General features: G+C 41.9%; 1 protein-coding gene across 1 annotated transcript in view; it reads right to left on the reverse strand.

Annotated features, from left to right (window-relative positions):
• The window catches only part of LOC138165257 (SH3-containing GRB2-like protein 3-interacting protein 1), a 294003-nt gene that overhangs the window by 27149 nt on the left and 251507 nt on the right, over positions 1 to 15347 (reverse strand). Inside the window, exon 22 of the mRNA XM_069093394.1 lies at positions 11763 to 11822. Within this exon, the coding sequence (XP_068949495.1) occupies positions 11763 to 11822 (60 nt within the window). The remainder of the gene's footprint in view (positions 1 to 11762; positions 11823 to 15347) is intronic.

Here is a 15347-nt window from a genome sequence, read left to right on the forward strand (position 1 = left end):
TTTATTTCTTTTTTTGTGAGGGAGCTTGGTCATACATATTTCTACAGAGTTTGTTTCTCCAATGAGAGAGAGAAGAGAAATGCTTGTTAATTGAAATAAAAATAGGATAATTGACGAAAGGAATTCTGTGCCAGAGATAACAGTTCTACGGCGTTCAGGGATTGACTTTCAAGATATTTTACAGCAAAGGGTATTACATATGAAGAGGTTATACAGTACAAAGAAAAGTATGACCAAAAATACATAGAAAATTACTGACCAATAGGAACTGCTTTTTTTTCTCTTTATGAAAATAGTATGTGGATGCCCTGAGGGTATTTTTGGACATGAGCATGAATAAAGAATACCAGATTATTTAACAGGTCTGTGGTTGACACAAATGCCTCCACCTCTATGAGATCTTTTCTGACTTTCCCATGTCCTAATGCCCATCCCTGAAATTACCTTTTATTTACTTTGAATATATCATATATTTAGCTGCCTAAATAGATAGTGTTAACCCTAGAAGAATATAAACTACTCTTGGTCAGGGACATTTTAATTTTTATTGTTTCAGATTTATATCTTTAAGATCTGGTATAGGGTGTGGTACATAGTAAGCATCCAACAAATACTCATTGACTAATTGATTTATAATCATACAACAAACCAAGAGGTATGATAATAGCTAGTATTGACAAAATGCTTTGAGGTTTGCAAAGTTCTTTACAAATATCTCATTTGATCCTCTCAGTAACCCTGAGAGAAAAGTGTTATTATTCTTTCCATTTTATAGATGAGGAAACTAAGGCAGAGAAAAGATTAAGTGACCTGCTAAGGGTCTCACAGTCAATACATATCTGAAGCTGGATTTGAACTCAGGTCTGAAGTAAATCTAAAACCTTGCCATGTCTAATGTTTGATGAAGTATTAAGAAAACCAACAACACAATATCAACCCTGTGATCTGAAGACTCTTCTCAAACAGTATTCCCCAGGCACATATTAAAATCTTTTACAAAAGAAGTAGCCATAGAGACGACCATGTTGTTTTAGGCAGCAAACTGAATGAGGACATCTGGAACTGCGCAGAACAAGGCAAGCAGCCTTCTCCTAGACCTTGGTCAGCAGGGTCATCGAGCACATCTAGTAGACGCACAAAGGAAAGGATGGTTTTGCAGCGGTGAGGGTCTGCAAATGTTCCTATCTGTATTAGTTCATGGAGAGGGAAAGGGAAGAGAACAAGCACTTTGTAATCACCTACTATATGTCAAGCAGTTTGTAAGTATCATTTCATCTGATCCTCACCACAGCCCTGGGAAGTAGGTGCTACAATTACTCCCATTTTAAAGGAAACAGAGGCAAACAGAGGCTAAGTGACTTACCCAGGGTAACATAGTTAAGTGTCTGAGATCAGATTTGAACTCAGGTCTTCCGCTGCACCACCTAGTTACTCAAGGGAGCTCTGAAACACTGCAGAGTCCCTTCACTGAATCCATCTTCATAAACAGAGATTGGCTTAACCATCCACAGTGGGAAGGCCATGGAGATGAAGAATGCCTGTTGCCTAGACTCGGACACATGAATGGCGGGCACATTATTAAAAGGTCAGCCCTTGGGGCGGCTAGGTGGTGCATTGAATAGAGCATCAGCCCTAGAATCAGGAGGACCTGAGTTCAAATGCGGCCTCAGACACTTAACTAGTCATGTGACTTTGGGCAAGTCACTTAACCCCAATTGCCCTCCAAAAAACAAAAATTAAAAAAAAAAGGTCAGCTCCTCTATTCTCCTCTATTTCTGCACATCTTACGCACCTGCTGTAGTTGAACAGTGAATAAGTAGAAGGAAAAGATTGGGTGATATTGCTCTTCGGAAATGCCATGCTTTCAGTGATCGCTGCCACCAAAACTCACGTCCAACGCCAAAGTTCCCAAATGTTTCAATGTCTGTGAATCATGGAATATCACACTTTGGAAGAATCAAAGCTACCAGTAAAGGAAAGGACACTGGAATGACACATTAGGCACAAGGGACTTGTGATATAGGCATTTATTAAGCACTTACTATGTGTGAGACATGGTGATGAGGAAGATATGAAGACAAGATAAAGAAGTCTTACTCTCTTTAGTGAGCTTCTGATGTAACAGAAGAGTTGAAAGTACAGTAATGCAAAGAAAGACAAGATAGATAGACATGCAAGAGAAGGTTAAACATAGGACTAGAAGAATTTCAAGGTAGGAAAAATCATTTCTAACCTGCTCTCAGGAAGGATTTAATCTCAGTCATTTTCCCATGCAATTTTAAGCCAATGGATGAGCTTTCCCAAGAACATCCCAGGAGAGTGTTTAGGGAGAGTGACCAGGATTGTGAAGGGTCTGAGGTCCTACTGTCTGAAGAAAAGTTGAAAGAACTGCGATGTTTAACATGGAAAAGGCAGTGTGGAAGGAGGATGCCAGCTGGTCTCAATTATCTGAAGGACTGTCATGTAGAAGAGGGGTGACTCATTTTACTTGGCTTCAGAGGACAAAAGTAGGAGTAATGGGGGTGCAAGGGGATGAGAAGTAGAACTTGGGTCAATGTAAAGGAAAGCTTTAAAAATAATTGAAGTTGTAAAATAGTGGAATGGGCTTTCTTGATGACCTTCACTGGAAAGCTTCAAACAAGGTTGGATGAACAACTGTGGGAGGTGGGTGTGGGGGAAATTCTTGTTCAATGGGTTGGACTACATCCCCTCTGAAGTCTCTCTCTTCTGATTAAGAAATTCTATGTAATTCTTCATTTTGCATCACAAGTCTAAACTCTCATGTGGGAGGAAAATCTTTTACCTTTGTGTATGCAGTTTGAAGTATCAATAAGCAACTAGAGTTTTCTTTCTGTTTTTCTTTCTTCCTTTCTCTTTCCTTCCTTCTTTGTTCCTTTCCCTTTCATCTTTTCTTTCCTTCCTTCCTTTCTTCCTTCTCCCCTTTTCCTGCTTCTCTCTCTCTCTCTCTTTCTGTCTCATTTTCTTCCTTTGTCCTTCATACACATAGCAGATAGGCAGCCAACTACTCTGAAAGCTTAAGCATAAGACTAGCCTTGCAATGGCTAATGGACATGACCTTAAGTGCAGGGGTAACTATGTGGGTGGGAGGAATATGAAGTGCCAGATGGAAGTAATAGGACAGAGAATAAGATTCAAGTGCCATCTGCCACAGAAACCGTAATATCAACAAAAGACCAGAACGCCTCAGGTTACATGGAAGGAGAGTGAAGAAATTTCAAGCCAAAAAAAGCCAAAAAGCAAAAACAGGGCCTGAAATGGAAATATTATATGAGAAAGAGAATGGGGTCAGGTCTGTGGACCTTCCCCAACTAGCAAAGGACCTAGAAACATAGAGTTTTATGCAGAAGGGCCCTTAGGGATCACCGAATCTGAGGATTGGAAGGAGGCTGCACAGCCATCTAACCCCACTCATACAATATGTATTTCTGCTACAATATGAATGACAAGTGTTCTGCGGCCTCTACTTGAACTTTTCAAGAGGAGAAACTCCCCCCCTCTCATGGTCGTCCATTCCAGTAGCTCTTGTTGCTAGAGAAAGTTTCCTGAGAAAACGTTTAAATGACACCTGTTTCTTCCCTCTGGGGGCTCAACAGCACAAGCATAACCACAACCACCCCATCTATCCCTCATGACATCAATGAATGGCCAGTGGAAGCTTGATGTCTCCATCTGTGTAGATCGAAAGCCCATCCGAGCCTTCTTGTCTTGTGCAATTCTCACAGATGTCTTCCCATAAATCCCCCATAGAAAGTCCCCTCATTATGCTAGGGACTACCCCACTTTTGGCACATGAGATGTCCATCCTTCACTCTCCTTATATGTCCTGCCCACCTCCTTTTTCAGGCTTCCATTTCTGGGACGCCATCGTTTCTAGCAACTGTCATGTGGTAGCCATTGTATCATCCAGAAGTGGACTTACAGCTGCAGTGTATCTTCAGAATGCCTCCTCTTCTATCTCTTCTGAGACTGTGGTGTTCCATGGTTTGCAGTCAGAACTTCACACTGAGAAATACAGCTGAGGATGAGATAAACTTTCATGGCAGGGACCTGCTTGGAATCATAACGAGTACTGGGAAGTCTCCCCAAAGCAGGAAAGAATTCCTCCCCCTGGGATGGAGGAGCAGATCCGGGATGTTCCTGTTGTGCCCTACTCTTCATGATCCCATTTGGGGATTTCTTGACAAAGATACTGGAGTGGTTTGCCATTTTCCTCTGCAGTTCATTTTGTAGATGAGGAAACTGAGGCAAACTGGGTTAAATGACCTGACCAGGGTCACACAGCTAGTAAGTGTCTGAGGCCAGATTTGAACTCATGGAAGATGAGTCTTCCTGATTCAAGGCTCAGTGTTCTGTCCATTGCACCACTAACTGCCTTAAAACACAATTGATTAGGTTTAAACATTAAGTCCAACACTTGGGATAAAAACAAAAAAACCCCAACCATATAAATCGAAGATGGCAGGGATGGGGAGAGATATGGTGCAGATGTTGCTGGAAATCCACTAATGTGAAAAGTCCCCTGGGTTCCAGTGACCCACAAGTGCCATCTTCCAAAGGTACTAACGCCCTCTTGACAGCACTATACTGTCCAAAACAAGGGGGGTCACTGTTCTCATTCTGGTTCAGCCTCCGCTGGAATACTCTGGGCTGTTCTGGTGACTTCATTTTAGGGGGGACACTGACAACGTGGGACAGCCACAGGAGAGGGTGATCAGGAAGATGAGGAGGGTCAGCACCATACCATATATGTATCACTTAAGGGAACCCGAAGAAGTGAGGACATGGTTGGGGGATAGGGGTGGGTGGGAAATATAATCAGAATACATCAATATTTCAAGAGTTGACCCCAGGAAGACAGATTAGACTTATTCTGCCGAGGACTAGAGGGCAGGACAATCCAGACATTTATTAAGACTCTACTATGTGCCAGGCACTATACTAGGGGCTAGTGATGCATGTACAAAGAATGAAACAATCTCTGCCCTCAGTGAGCTTACATTCTGAGGGGGAAGGTTAAAAAGCACATGTTACACACATATATTATATCATAAATATAAAGTTAATAAATACCGGTACATATAAAACAGTTAAATACAAGCTTTTGGGAGGGAGGCAATTAGGATTCCAGGCAGGGGAGAATCAGGAAAGGCCTCATTCCTTTCAGGACAAGATGGTAACTGACCTATGCCTTAAAGGAAGAGAGATTTTGAGACAAGTAGCTCAAAGTTATAGGGAAGCATAATTTGACTTAACATAGGGAAAAATTCCTAAAAGTTAGAGTCAACCCCAAGTAGAATGTGGCATACTTCTGGGGGTGGTGAATTCCAAGGCACTGGAGGTATTTAAATGCTCACTGGAGGACCACTCGGGGGATAAGATTCATGCTCTGAGTCTGGGATGGATCTCCGAGATTCAAAATCTCTTTAAATTCTGAGTTGATAATCCACACTGACAGCTTTAGGTTAGTCATTTCACAGGTTGATTTACTGTTCAAGATTAACTGGTTACTTTTTTTAGTAAATCTGGGATCCCCCCAACTTAGCAATTCTGAAACGATTTGTCAGAGTACAGCAGGCTTGTCTTATGTCGTTTTCCATGAGAGAGGCTGGCTGATTGCCCTGCCATGTTTTTCATCAGATGTTGACATGGAACCCTGGGGGTTCACCAGCATGAGCATCAGTCTGTAAAACCCGGCTCTAATAATGGGCCTCAGCAGAGGCAGAAGGTTGGGACCCATGCAGGTGCTATTGGGTTTGGACTCATGTCTATGCTTTACAATCAACCATAAAGATTGTGTGTTGTCCCGGTTGCCAAAGGATGTGGGACACACAGTGCCCTGAATCTGACTCTGCAAGGCATCATTTTATTTGGTCTAAGCCCAGAATATATCTCAGCTCTTTCCCAAACAAAGACGGTCCACATGCAGCACAACCACATCCTTGTTTCCTGCATGGTTGGATAAAGTCACAGGAGAAGCTCAAACTCTGTTCTTTCTATTCTATTCTGTCCCAGCCTCTATTTATCCATCACCTACCTACCTATCAAATGAAATATTTGTGAAGGGCTTAGCACAATGTCTGGCCCATAGTAGGCACTTAATAAAAGCTTATTTCCTACCTTTGGGTAAGAGAGTGTGGAACAGTGGGCAGAGAGCTGCCCTCAATAATAAGGACGGTAATCATGATGCTGCCTAGTAATTGCAAAGCATTCCAGGCCTGCAAAGTGTTTTACATTGATCTCGTGCGATGATCTCATTTCCTTCTCACAACAGCCTTGGGGGGTAGGTTCTATTATCATCCCCACTTTACACATGAGGAAACTGGGGGTGACAGAGGTTGGGGTATGCTCAGAGACAGTAAGGGATAGTTAAGGCAGGATTCAAACTCAGGTCTGCCTGACTCCAAGTACAAAGCTCTGTTCACTCTGCCACCTCAAACACTGAGTAGGCACTTACTGGGTGGCCCCTGCCTTTTGGAGCTCCTAGATGCAAGCACATCATTGTAAGGAGGTCATTCCTGTCAATCAATAAGTTCCTATGACTCCTGCTGAAGAAATAGGCCAATTAGAAGGTAATCAGAAGGTAAAGGCTCATGCAAACTTGGAGGCATTACCTAGAACATGGAATAGTGAGAAAAACACTGGATTTGTATGTAAGCAATGAAACCTGCATTCAAATTCTGCTTTTTCATCAAGGAATTTTGCTTGAGTTAGGTCGCAGACAGGTTGCACTGATACTAAAAAGAGTGCTGGGCTTAGAGGTGGGAAAACCTGGGTTCAAACTCTGCCTAGCAGTATGACCCTGGGTAAATCTCCCCTGCACATAGATATGAAGAAAGATAGGAAACAAAAGTTCAAAGAGGGAAAAAAGGAGGAGAGGAAATGAAGAGAGGACAAGGATAGTGGTTTATAATACGGCTTTAGAGATGACAAATTTGGGTTTATAATGTCAGCCCTATAAAGGCTCACTACTTCCTTTTGAGCACCATTCCTGGGATTTGAACGGCTGGTGCCGAGTGAGAATGGTGCATCTTGTCTTAGGTGTATCTCTCTTGCCAAACAAGGTAGGTCTTTTCTCCAGTTATGGGTAGCAGGGAACATAGATTAGCGCATACCAGCCAGCCAATGATTCTCTCTCTCTCTCTCTCTCTCTCTCTCTCTCTCTCTCTCTCTCTCTATATATATATATATATATATATATATATAAATGTTACACATAGTCTGGTCTCTTAAAAACCAAACCCTGCACACCAACAATTTTCGATCACTGGCTTTTCTTGGGGGACTTTTACTTTCTCTTAATTATACTCCAGGTGCCAAAAAGTAATACAATTCTTCTTCCTTTGAGTGCTGGGCAGTTTTCTTTTGTCCTAATTCTATTACAGAATCTTGTGAAACTCATTACCTGGAATTCCTTCGCCTTTTTCCTATGGTAGGGAACTGACTTCTTCCCCATTTAGCCCATTTTTTTTATTCAGAAAAAAGGGATTTTGGAGGCAGCCTGTAGTTTTTGAAACAAGAACAATCCTGCCTTCTTTTGGTCCTCATGTTTGAGATCACTTTTTAGTTCCTTACATCTACACACAACAGGACTCTCAGCAGCATAATTACAGATTTTTTTCTAGCTTGCTTTTGCTTTAGAAATAAACTGCAGAGGTCTTTCTTCCTCTCTTGCAACACTTTAAAACATCTGGATGGGATAGAGAGGCAGTATGGAATAGTGGTAGATAGCCCCTCTAAATAGCCCCCTCCAGGGGCTCCCAGTCTAACGGGGTTGGGTCGTGCTCAGTGACTTGCTCTGGCATGGATGGGATGTGTCACAAGTGGAATCAGAAGTTGCATCATCAGGAGGCATAAGACTTGCAGAAGCATCTGCTTGTTCTGAAAGCCACATTTCAATACATAAACACGTGACTCTTCGTTCTTGACGGATGATAGGTCTTAGAAGGAATCATCAGTCATCTTGGGGGTGATGCCTATCTCTCCATCCCCAAACTCTGCTCACTTGCTTCTGCCCCAAGTGAAACCACGTATAGTTGTAGCTCTGTTAATACTATGGGGAATCTATTCAGTCTCAGAGAAACAACAAAGACAGTACCTTTTGGGCCACGTGACGACAATACAAATTGAAATCGAAGACTATGTAAGCATTTGAGCACCATGTGATGATGCCTTAACAACAGGGGGCAGCGATGTGTTAGCAATATCACCCCCTTTCATTTTTCACAGAGTATAATTTATGTAATCCAGTACTTAGCCGGGCACATAGCAGGCATTAATAAATACCAATCGACTCTATTAACTATTATCTAATCTCAACTGGGACTTCATTGCAGCAAGGCAAATACTCTATTCCTCTCTAAGTCCACTCTTCACAGACGGGTGTTCCAAAAACTTCTCATTTCTCCTCAAATCTCCTATGACGCCCTGTCTCCCCCAAAGACCATTCACCAAGATCTCCTCAGTCCTCCCTTTTCGTTTCTTACCACTTAGTCACCTTCCTTTACTATCTCCTCTTTCACTCTGGTCTCAGGAAGGCAAACCACTCTTCATGGCTCTCTGATCCCAATCCCGTCCAACTTTCTAGTAATCTAGTAATTATCATCCTTACTCTCTATCCCAAGTCTTCAGTCTCTCCCTATCTATGACTACTTCTCTGCTGACTACAAAAATGACAATGTCTCTCTTGCTCCATCCTTAAAACCACTCATTTTATGTGACCATGCCTGCTACCTATTGGTCCATATAGTTAAACACTCTGAGGAAGCTGACTCTAATTGGCTCCTCTATTTCCCTTCTTACTCCCTTCTAAGCATTCTGGAAGCCAGCTTCTCATTGTCTCACCCCAACTGCTCTCTCCAAAGTTACCCGTGATCTCTTAGCGGCTTCTACTCCATCCCCAACCTTCTGGATTTCTCTGCTGTCTGCTGAATACGTTTGGATATTTCCTCCTTCATGACTGCTTTATTCTTCTCGGTTTGAATGCTCCTTCCTAGTTTCCTTGGCTGCTTCTTCATCCCTGTTACACTCTAATCCCAGATATTCCCTAAGGCTCTATCCTGCACCCCCCCTCCCCAACTCCCAGTTCTGTACTCCCTCTATACTATTTCAGTTGGGGATCTCATAAGCTCCCATGGGTTCATGTATCATCTCTACTGCCTCTGGATCCAATTCTAGTCTCCCCTTGAGCACAGATTTAGGGTCACAATTGGGTCACAATTGTCCAACTACTTCTTGGACATCGTGAACAGGATGTATGGCAGGCACTTCAAAATTAGCATGTCCCAAACAGAACTCATTACCATTCCTTCCAAGGTTTTTCCTAATTTGAACTTTTCTATGACTGCCAAGGGCACCATCATTCTCCCTGTCATCCATACTTGCAACGTCAATGCTGTTCCTAACACCATACTTTCCTTTATGCTACACGACCAATTCTTTGCCAAACCTTGTCATTTCTACCTTCACAATCTGTTATATACCTCCCCTTCTTTCTGCTTACATAGTCACAGCCATACTTCAGGCTCTGATCATCTCTTCTTGCATTAGTACGAAAGCCTTCAACTTCATTTTTTTGCCTCAAGTCTCTACCCGTGTCAATCCATTCTTTATTTAGGTTATTCTCCTAAAGAGTAGGTTTTCCTGGGGCTTTACCTTTGCAAAAGTACCTTTTGAAACTTTCCAAAATTCTTTCCACCATTCTTTACATATTCAGAGCTATCTCTTGGGGATTGTGAATCAAGGTGATTACCTGGAGTCCCACTTTTTTTGGGGGAGATTTCCATAGTGGGTGCTGGCCAATGACCAGGAAGCAGTAAGCAGAGGAAATAAGATAGTAATAGCAAAAATGACCTCAGGATCCTTCACAATCAGTGGATCTAGAACATTCCACTCCATCACCATTACCTACAACCATTCACGTGCATCTATCACTTCCAGGTTCATAAAGGGCTTTCCTCACAACAAAGTCAATATCATAGGCATTATAATTTCTACTTTACAGATGAGGAAACTGAGGCTCAGAGAGGCATAGCTAATAAGTGTGAGAAGCAGCTTTAAAACTTGGGTTTCCCGACCCTTTTTACCATGTAAATTCTCCCTTTTTCTTTTCCCACACTCTTCCCTTCTGGCTTCATGGTGTCTTGGTATGCCTTCAAACTGGCCCTTATGTTCCTTTCCCCCTTGATTTCATCTAGATAAAAACGTTCTTGGTGGAAGGGAGGAAAAGGACACAGGAAACATGATGTGATTTACCTGGCCTTCTTCCCCCTCCACATAGCCAACGTCACATACTTACCAAAGCTGAGTCCAGGCCTCAGATGTAAAATGAAAGTGTTGTTTGTCAGTATTCATTCAATTATTCACGCAAGATTTCTGTTGGGCTCACAAGAGGGCCTTTCAGGAACATAGGGCCACACACACACTAGAAATGGTCTGCTAGTAGTAACCATTATTAGGTGGCCAGAACTTTTTTTAAACTATTTCCTAAAAATGAGTTAAATATAATTTAGATGACATGGAAATTTGTCTATGTGTCTGTCTCCCAAGGTGGTTATAAGAATTAAATAATATGATGTTTATAAAGTGCTTAGCATAGTGCACATAGCGGGAACTTAAGTACTTGTTCCTTTTTCTTCATCTATGCATCTATCTATCCATAAATCTATCCATTCATCTATCTGTCTTTCTATCTGTCTGTATTTCTGTCAGTCTATCTAGCTGTCTGTCTGTCCATCTGTCTATCTGTCTGTCTATCTATCTGTCTGTCATCTCCATTTTATCTGTCTATCAAGACTTAAAGAACTGTCTAGAGCACTGAGAGATTCCCTGTCCATGGTGTCACAGCTATTTTATGTTAGAGGCAGGGCCTGAACCCAGGGATTCCTGGTACCAAGCCCAGCTCTCTAGCCATGATTGCTGCCTCTCATCCCTTTCATAGAGATTATTTTGTCAAATATTTATAGAAAATTGTACTTTGCTTGCTATGACATTTCCTTTCCCTTTCTTCCTTTTCCTTTTCCTCTTTCTATTTACAAACAATTAAGTAATAAATCATGTCCTGGACTTTGTATGTAGTCTACAGTTTCCTAAAATGGCAAGAGGGTATTGGAAGAGTCATCCATTGTCCTGAAATTATTCCAAAAATCAACCCAGTGATCCACAGATACAAAATTACACAAATGATGCTTTATCATTATTAATATGATCTCAAAGAAACATTCCAGATCATGAGTAGACAATAATGTTCAACTATAACAAGCAATTTTTCTGCAATACAAGCAGCCCCGAATCATGTGAAATCCTCTTACAAACTTAAAAGATGTTTTTGCATTTGATACATCACCTTTATAATCAATGAATTGCAGAAAAGTTTAGAAAGAGCCCTGGTTGACAGAGTTAAGTTCCTTGGCCAAAAAATGCCCAAAGTGCTTTATTGTCTTTTTTTTCTCTAAAATTTTCTATAATTTTAAGACCATAATTAATTGTTCTACTGAGAAAAGGTCAAGAAAATTATTTTTTGATTTTTAATATGAAAAATTGAAGGCCGTATACAAATCAAATTCAAGATATTCTAATCAAACTTTGCATTTTTTTCCAAGTAGCCATAGCATTTTCTTTTTAGAAAGTGAGACTAGGTTTGTTTTTGAAGGAATCTCTGGGATTTAAAATGGAGAAGGGGAGAAAAAGGTCAAGGGTGGGGATGAGGGAGTAGATTGGAGTTTGGTATGCTATGCACTACTTACCTTCAAAAGTCAAATAAAACTTTCCTCTGTCAAACCAAACGAGGGAAGGCTGGTCATTCTCTGTATGGTCAGGAGTTGAAGCGGGATGGGAAAGGTTAAGGAGAGGGAGAGAGAAGGACACAGTGTGAGTCACAGAGCAGCTCATTATTCTAATTATTGGGTAGGTCGGGTGAAGGAATTGCACAGCATTAACATGCAGGAAAATAGGCTCTGGAATTCCCATTGCCTTGAGAATTAGGGGAGCAGAAAGCAAAAAAGCAAAGCTGTGGAAGAGTTGAGGGAGGCATGGGGGAGTTGTTGACTGCTTGACATTGCTGCTGGTGCACAGGGAGCAGGAGGTGGTGTCCTGGACATGCAGGCTGTATTAGCATATTTTAACTGCGTTAGTTTTGGCAAAGCCTATCCAGCAATTGCCATCCCCGGTTCACCTCAAATAGCATCCCCTCCTGCGTTTAACTGGTTGTAGAGAAATATCAGTGAAGAGAACAGAAATCGACTGTTTAAAAGTGGCTAAAATCTGCCTTGAAATGACATCAGAATTGGAGGAGTGTATGTCAATTGACAGCTGTCCGAAATGCCTTTCACCTCCCATCCTTTCTCCCTGTAACATGAACTCAAAATTCCCTTTAGATATTTGAGAAAAAAGTAACAACTTCAGAATAGCCAAACAAACGCTGCACTAACTCCTTAGCAGTTAAATTATTCCTTCCTTCCTTGGTCAATTCACAAAGCCAGAGCATGTCACCGTCTCTCCAACCTTTCACTGAGAAACTGCCATGCAAGATGGTGCTTTGTGATTTACAAAAGAAAAAAGAGATGTTGGGGGCATTAGCCCCCACTTGCAAACAGGGAGGTACAGAATGTGTTTGAGAGGCACTGGACACTCATGGAGTGGAGAGCATGTCCATGAAAGTAGTAGGCATTCGGATGACAGAATGACTCAGATCATTACAAACAGAGATTTCTGGGAGTCTCTTGGCTGGCACCATACCTTCAGGCGTTTCACCGTGCCTTTCAAACGAAGGGAGCTTGCCATTAAAAACATCATCTTCTGACACCGGAAACCAAAGGAACATAAAGAAATGGGGGAGAAACAAAATAAAAACAAAACAAAACAAAAAATACAAACCCAAGTGAAATCCAGCCACACACACCATACCTCAACAGAACACAAAGGAGGGTGTGCATGGAAAGACAAACACACACACATACGAGTCATTGGAATGTGGTGGGGATCTAGGGGACCAGTCTTGAGCTGACAGATCGACACTCAGTGAGGCTACTTCCCACCCCTGCCCCTCCTTAAAGCTAAAGGAAACAACCACGGTTTGGTTTCCACACCTCTGAATCTTGACAAAAGTCCATCAGACTCATCATATACATATCACTTCAGCTTCCAGAGCAGGCTGTTAAAGGGATGATTCATGAGTCATTGACTTATGATGCCAATGTATTTTTCCGCTCTGATGTAATTCCCAAGTGGTCAGACAGATGCCCATCTACAAGAATATCAGGCTATGTATTGACAGTTCACCAGGGTGGTCTGGCATGCAAATTCCACGCCCCCACCCACAGACATATCTATATCTATATATCTATAGATATATAGTGATAGATAGAGACAAAAAATCCATAACAATAAAGCAAAACAAGAGAGAAATTTGGCTGAGGCCCCATGGATTTTGTGGGAAAAGCCATGGGTTTGAAACCAGAGGCCCTGGTTTGAAATCCCCTCCTCTGCCATTCACTAGGTGGTCCTCTTACTTCTTTGGGCTTCAGTTTCCTCACAAGTAAAATGAAAGGATTATGGATTAAATGCTTTCTAAGGGACCTTTTCATGTTTCAGCCCATGACTGAGGGATTCTTCCCCTCTCCTCCTCCACACACACCATTTGGTAGTGGGATTCTTGGGTATGGAGCCTTTTTCCACTGATGAAGATGACAAATCATGTGCACTTTCTAGTGCTGGAGAGCTCCTTGGGGACACTCAGAAGTTAAGTGACTTGTTCAAGGTCACACAATTAGTATGTGTCAGAAGAAAGATTGAATCCAGGCCTCTGTGACTCCAGTTTTTCCTACCACATGATGTTATCTCTTTTCAGGGTTTCCCTTTCATAAGTCAGGTTCCAAATTATACAGTCCCAACTTTGCCAATATTCAGGCAAACTTTGTATAAAATCTTCCTTTGGTATATTGAGAATTTCTTTCCCTATGATTCAGAGGGTTGGCATGGTATGGTGGAAATGGTCCTGGACATAAAATCAGGAGTGGTAGCATGATATACAGGTTGGGACATTGAACTTGAGATAGGAAAGACCTGAGTTCAAATCCTGCCCCAGACATTTTGTAGCTGGATGACCTTGGACAAGGGTGGTCCCTCACCTTCTCTCTCTTTCTTATTTGTAAGACAAGGAAGATGGTTTGATGTAGGGCCCTGCTCACCTATAAATCCATGCTCTTTGATTCTTTGAGAAATGTGTTTGAATTCTTTGTAATTTACCATCTGTGTGACCTTGGGCAAATTCCTTAACCCTTCTGGGTCTGAGTTTCCTCATCTGTAATATGATTGCATAGATGACCTCCGATGGGCCCTTCCAGTCTCGCTCTGATGCTAAGTCACTTAAATTCTCTGAGCCTCAGTTTTCCCCCTATGTAACAAGAGGGACTTGGACTAGGTCAGAGGTGTCAAGCTTGCAGCCTCTTCAGTAACAAGTAGTGGGAAAACTCAAGTATGGACTTGAATCAGATTAAAATGTAATTGAGAAATGTTTAGCAAAATAAATGAAAATGTAATACAATACGAGTAATGTGAATTTGTGATTATCTAAGTCAATATTTGAGTCTGAGACCTCTAACTTCCTTTGTAGCTCCAAATATAGGAATCTATGACCCTATACTCAGTTTCCTCATTTGTAAAAAGAATCTGTTAATCATCCCTTCCTAGCATCAGCATTGTTTAATGATGCTTCATCATAATCAGTAGGGGCTCTCATGGTTCTGTTTACAATAGAACTCCCCTTTTGCTTGCTTGGTCCTTGTAGCAATTACCAAGTAACTATTTTCTTGTTTTTTTTTTCTTAGTCCTGAATTGCTTCTGTTCTTTATAATCAACCAGCCAGACCAAGGGTTTTTCCAGCCCTCCATCTTCCCTACTGGAGCCTTGGTACTATGTATTTATTTTGCTTTTTGGAGGGGGGAAGGCACTTGGGCAATTGGGGTTAGGTGACTTGCCCAAGGTCCCATGGCTAGGAAGTGTTAAGTGTCTGAGGCTGGATTTGAACTCAGGTCCTGCTGACTCCAGGGCCAGCGCTCTATTCACTGTGCCATCTAGCTACCCCTGGCACTTTTCATTAAAAGAAAAGAGCAGGAGTGATGGTTTTGGCACAATCATAGAACTGTGAGGGCCATCTTCATCTATCACCAGCAGCCTCTGCTCCTGACAGACATTCAACTTGACACACCCATGTCGGAGGTGATGACATACACCAAATTGAACCCCGGGTCGAAATTCAGGTAGGTGGAAGTCAGCTTCCCAAACCTGGTATGACCTCTATGCATTTCTCATCTAAGTACAAACTCAATTAA

This window comes from Petaurus breviceps, unplaced genomic scaffold (assembly GCF_028583685.1).
Source record: "Petaurus breviceps papuanus isolate PSGF00001 unplaced genomic scaffold, PetGlider_PUasm1.0 208, whole genome shotgun sequence".
NCBI lineage: Eukaryota > Metazoa > Chordata > Mammalia > Diprotodontia > Petauridae > Petaurus > Petaurus breviceps.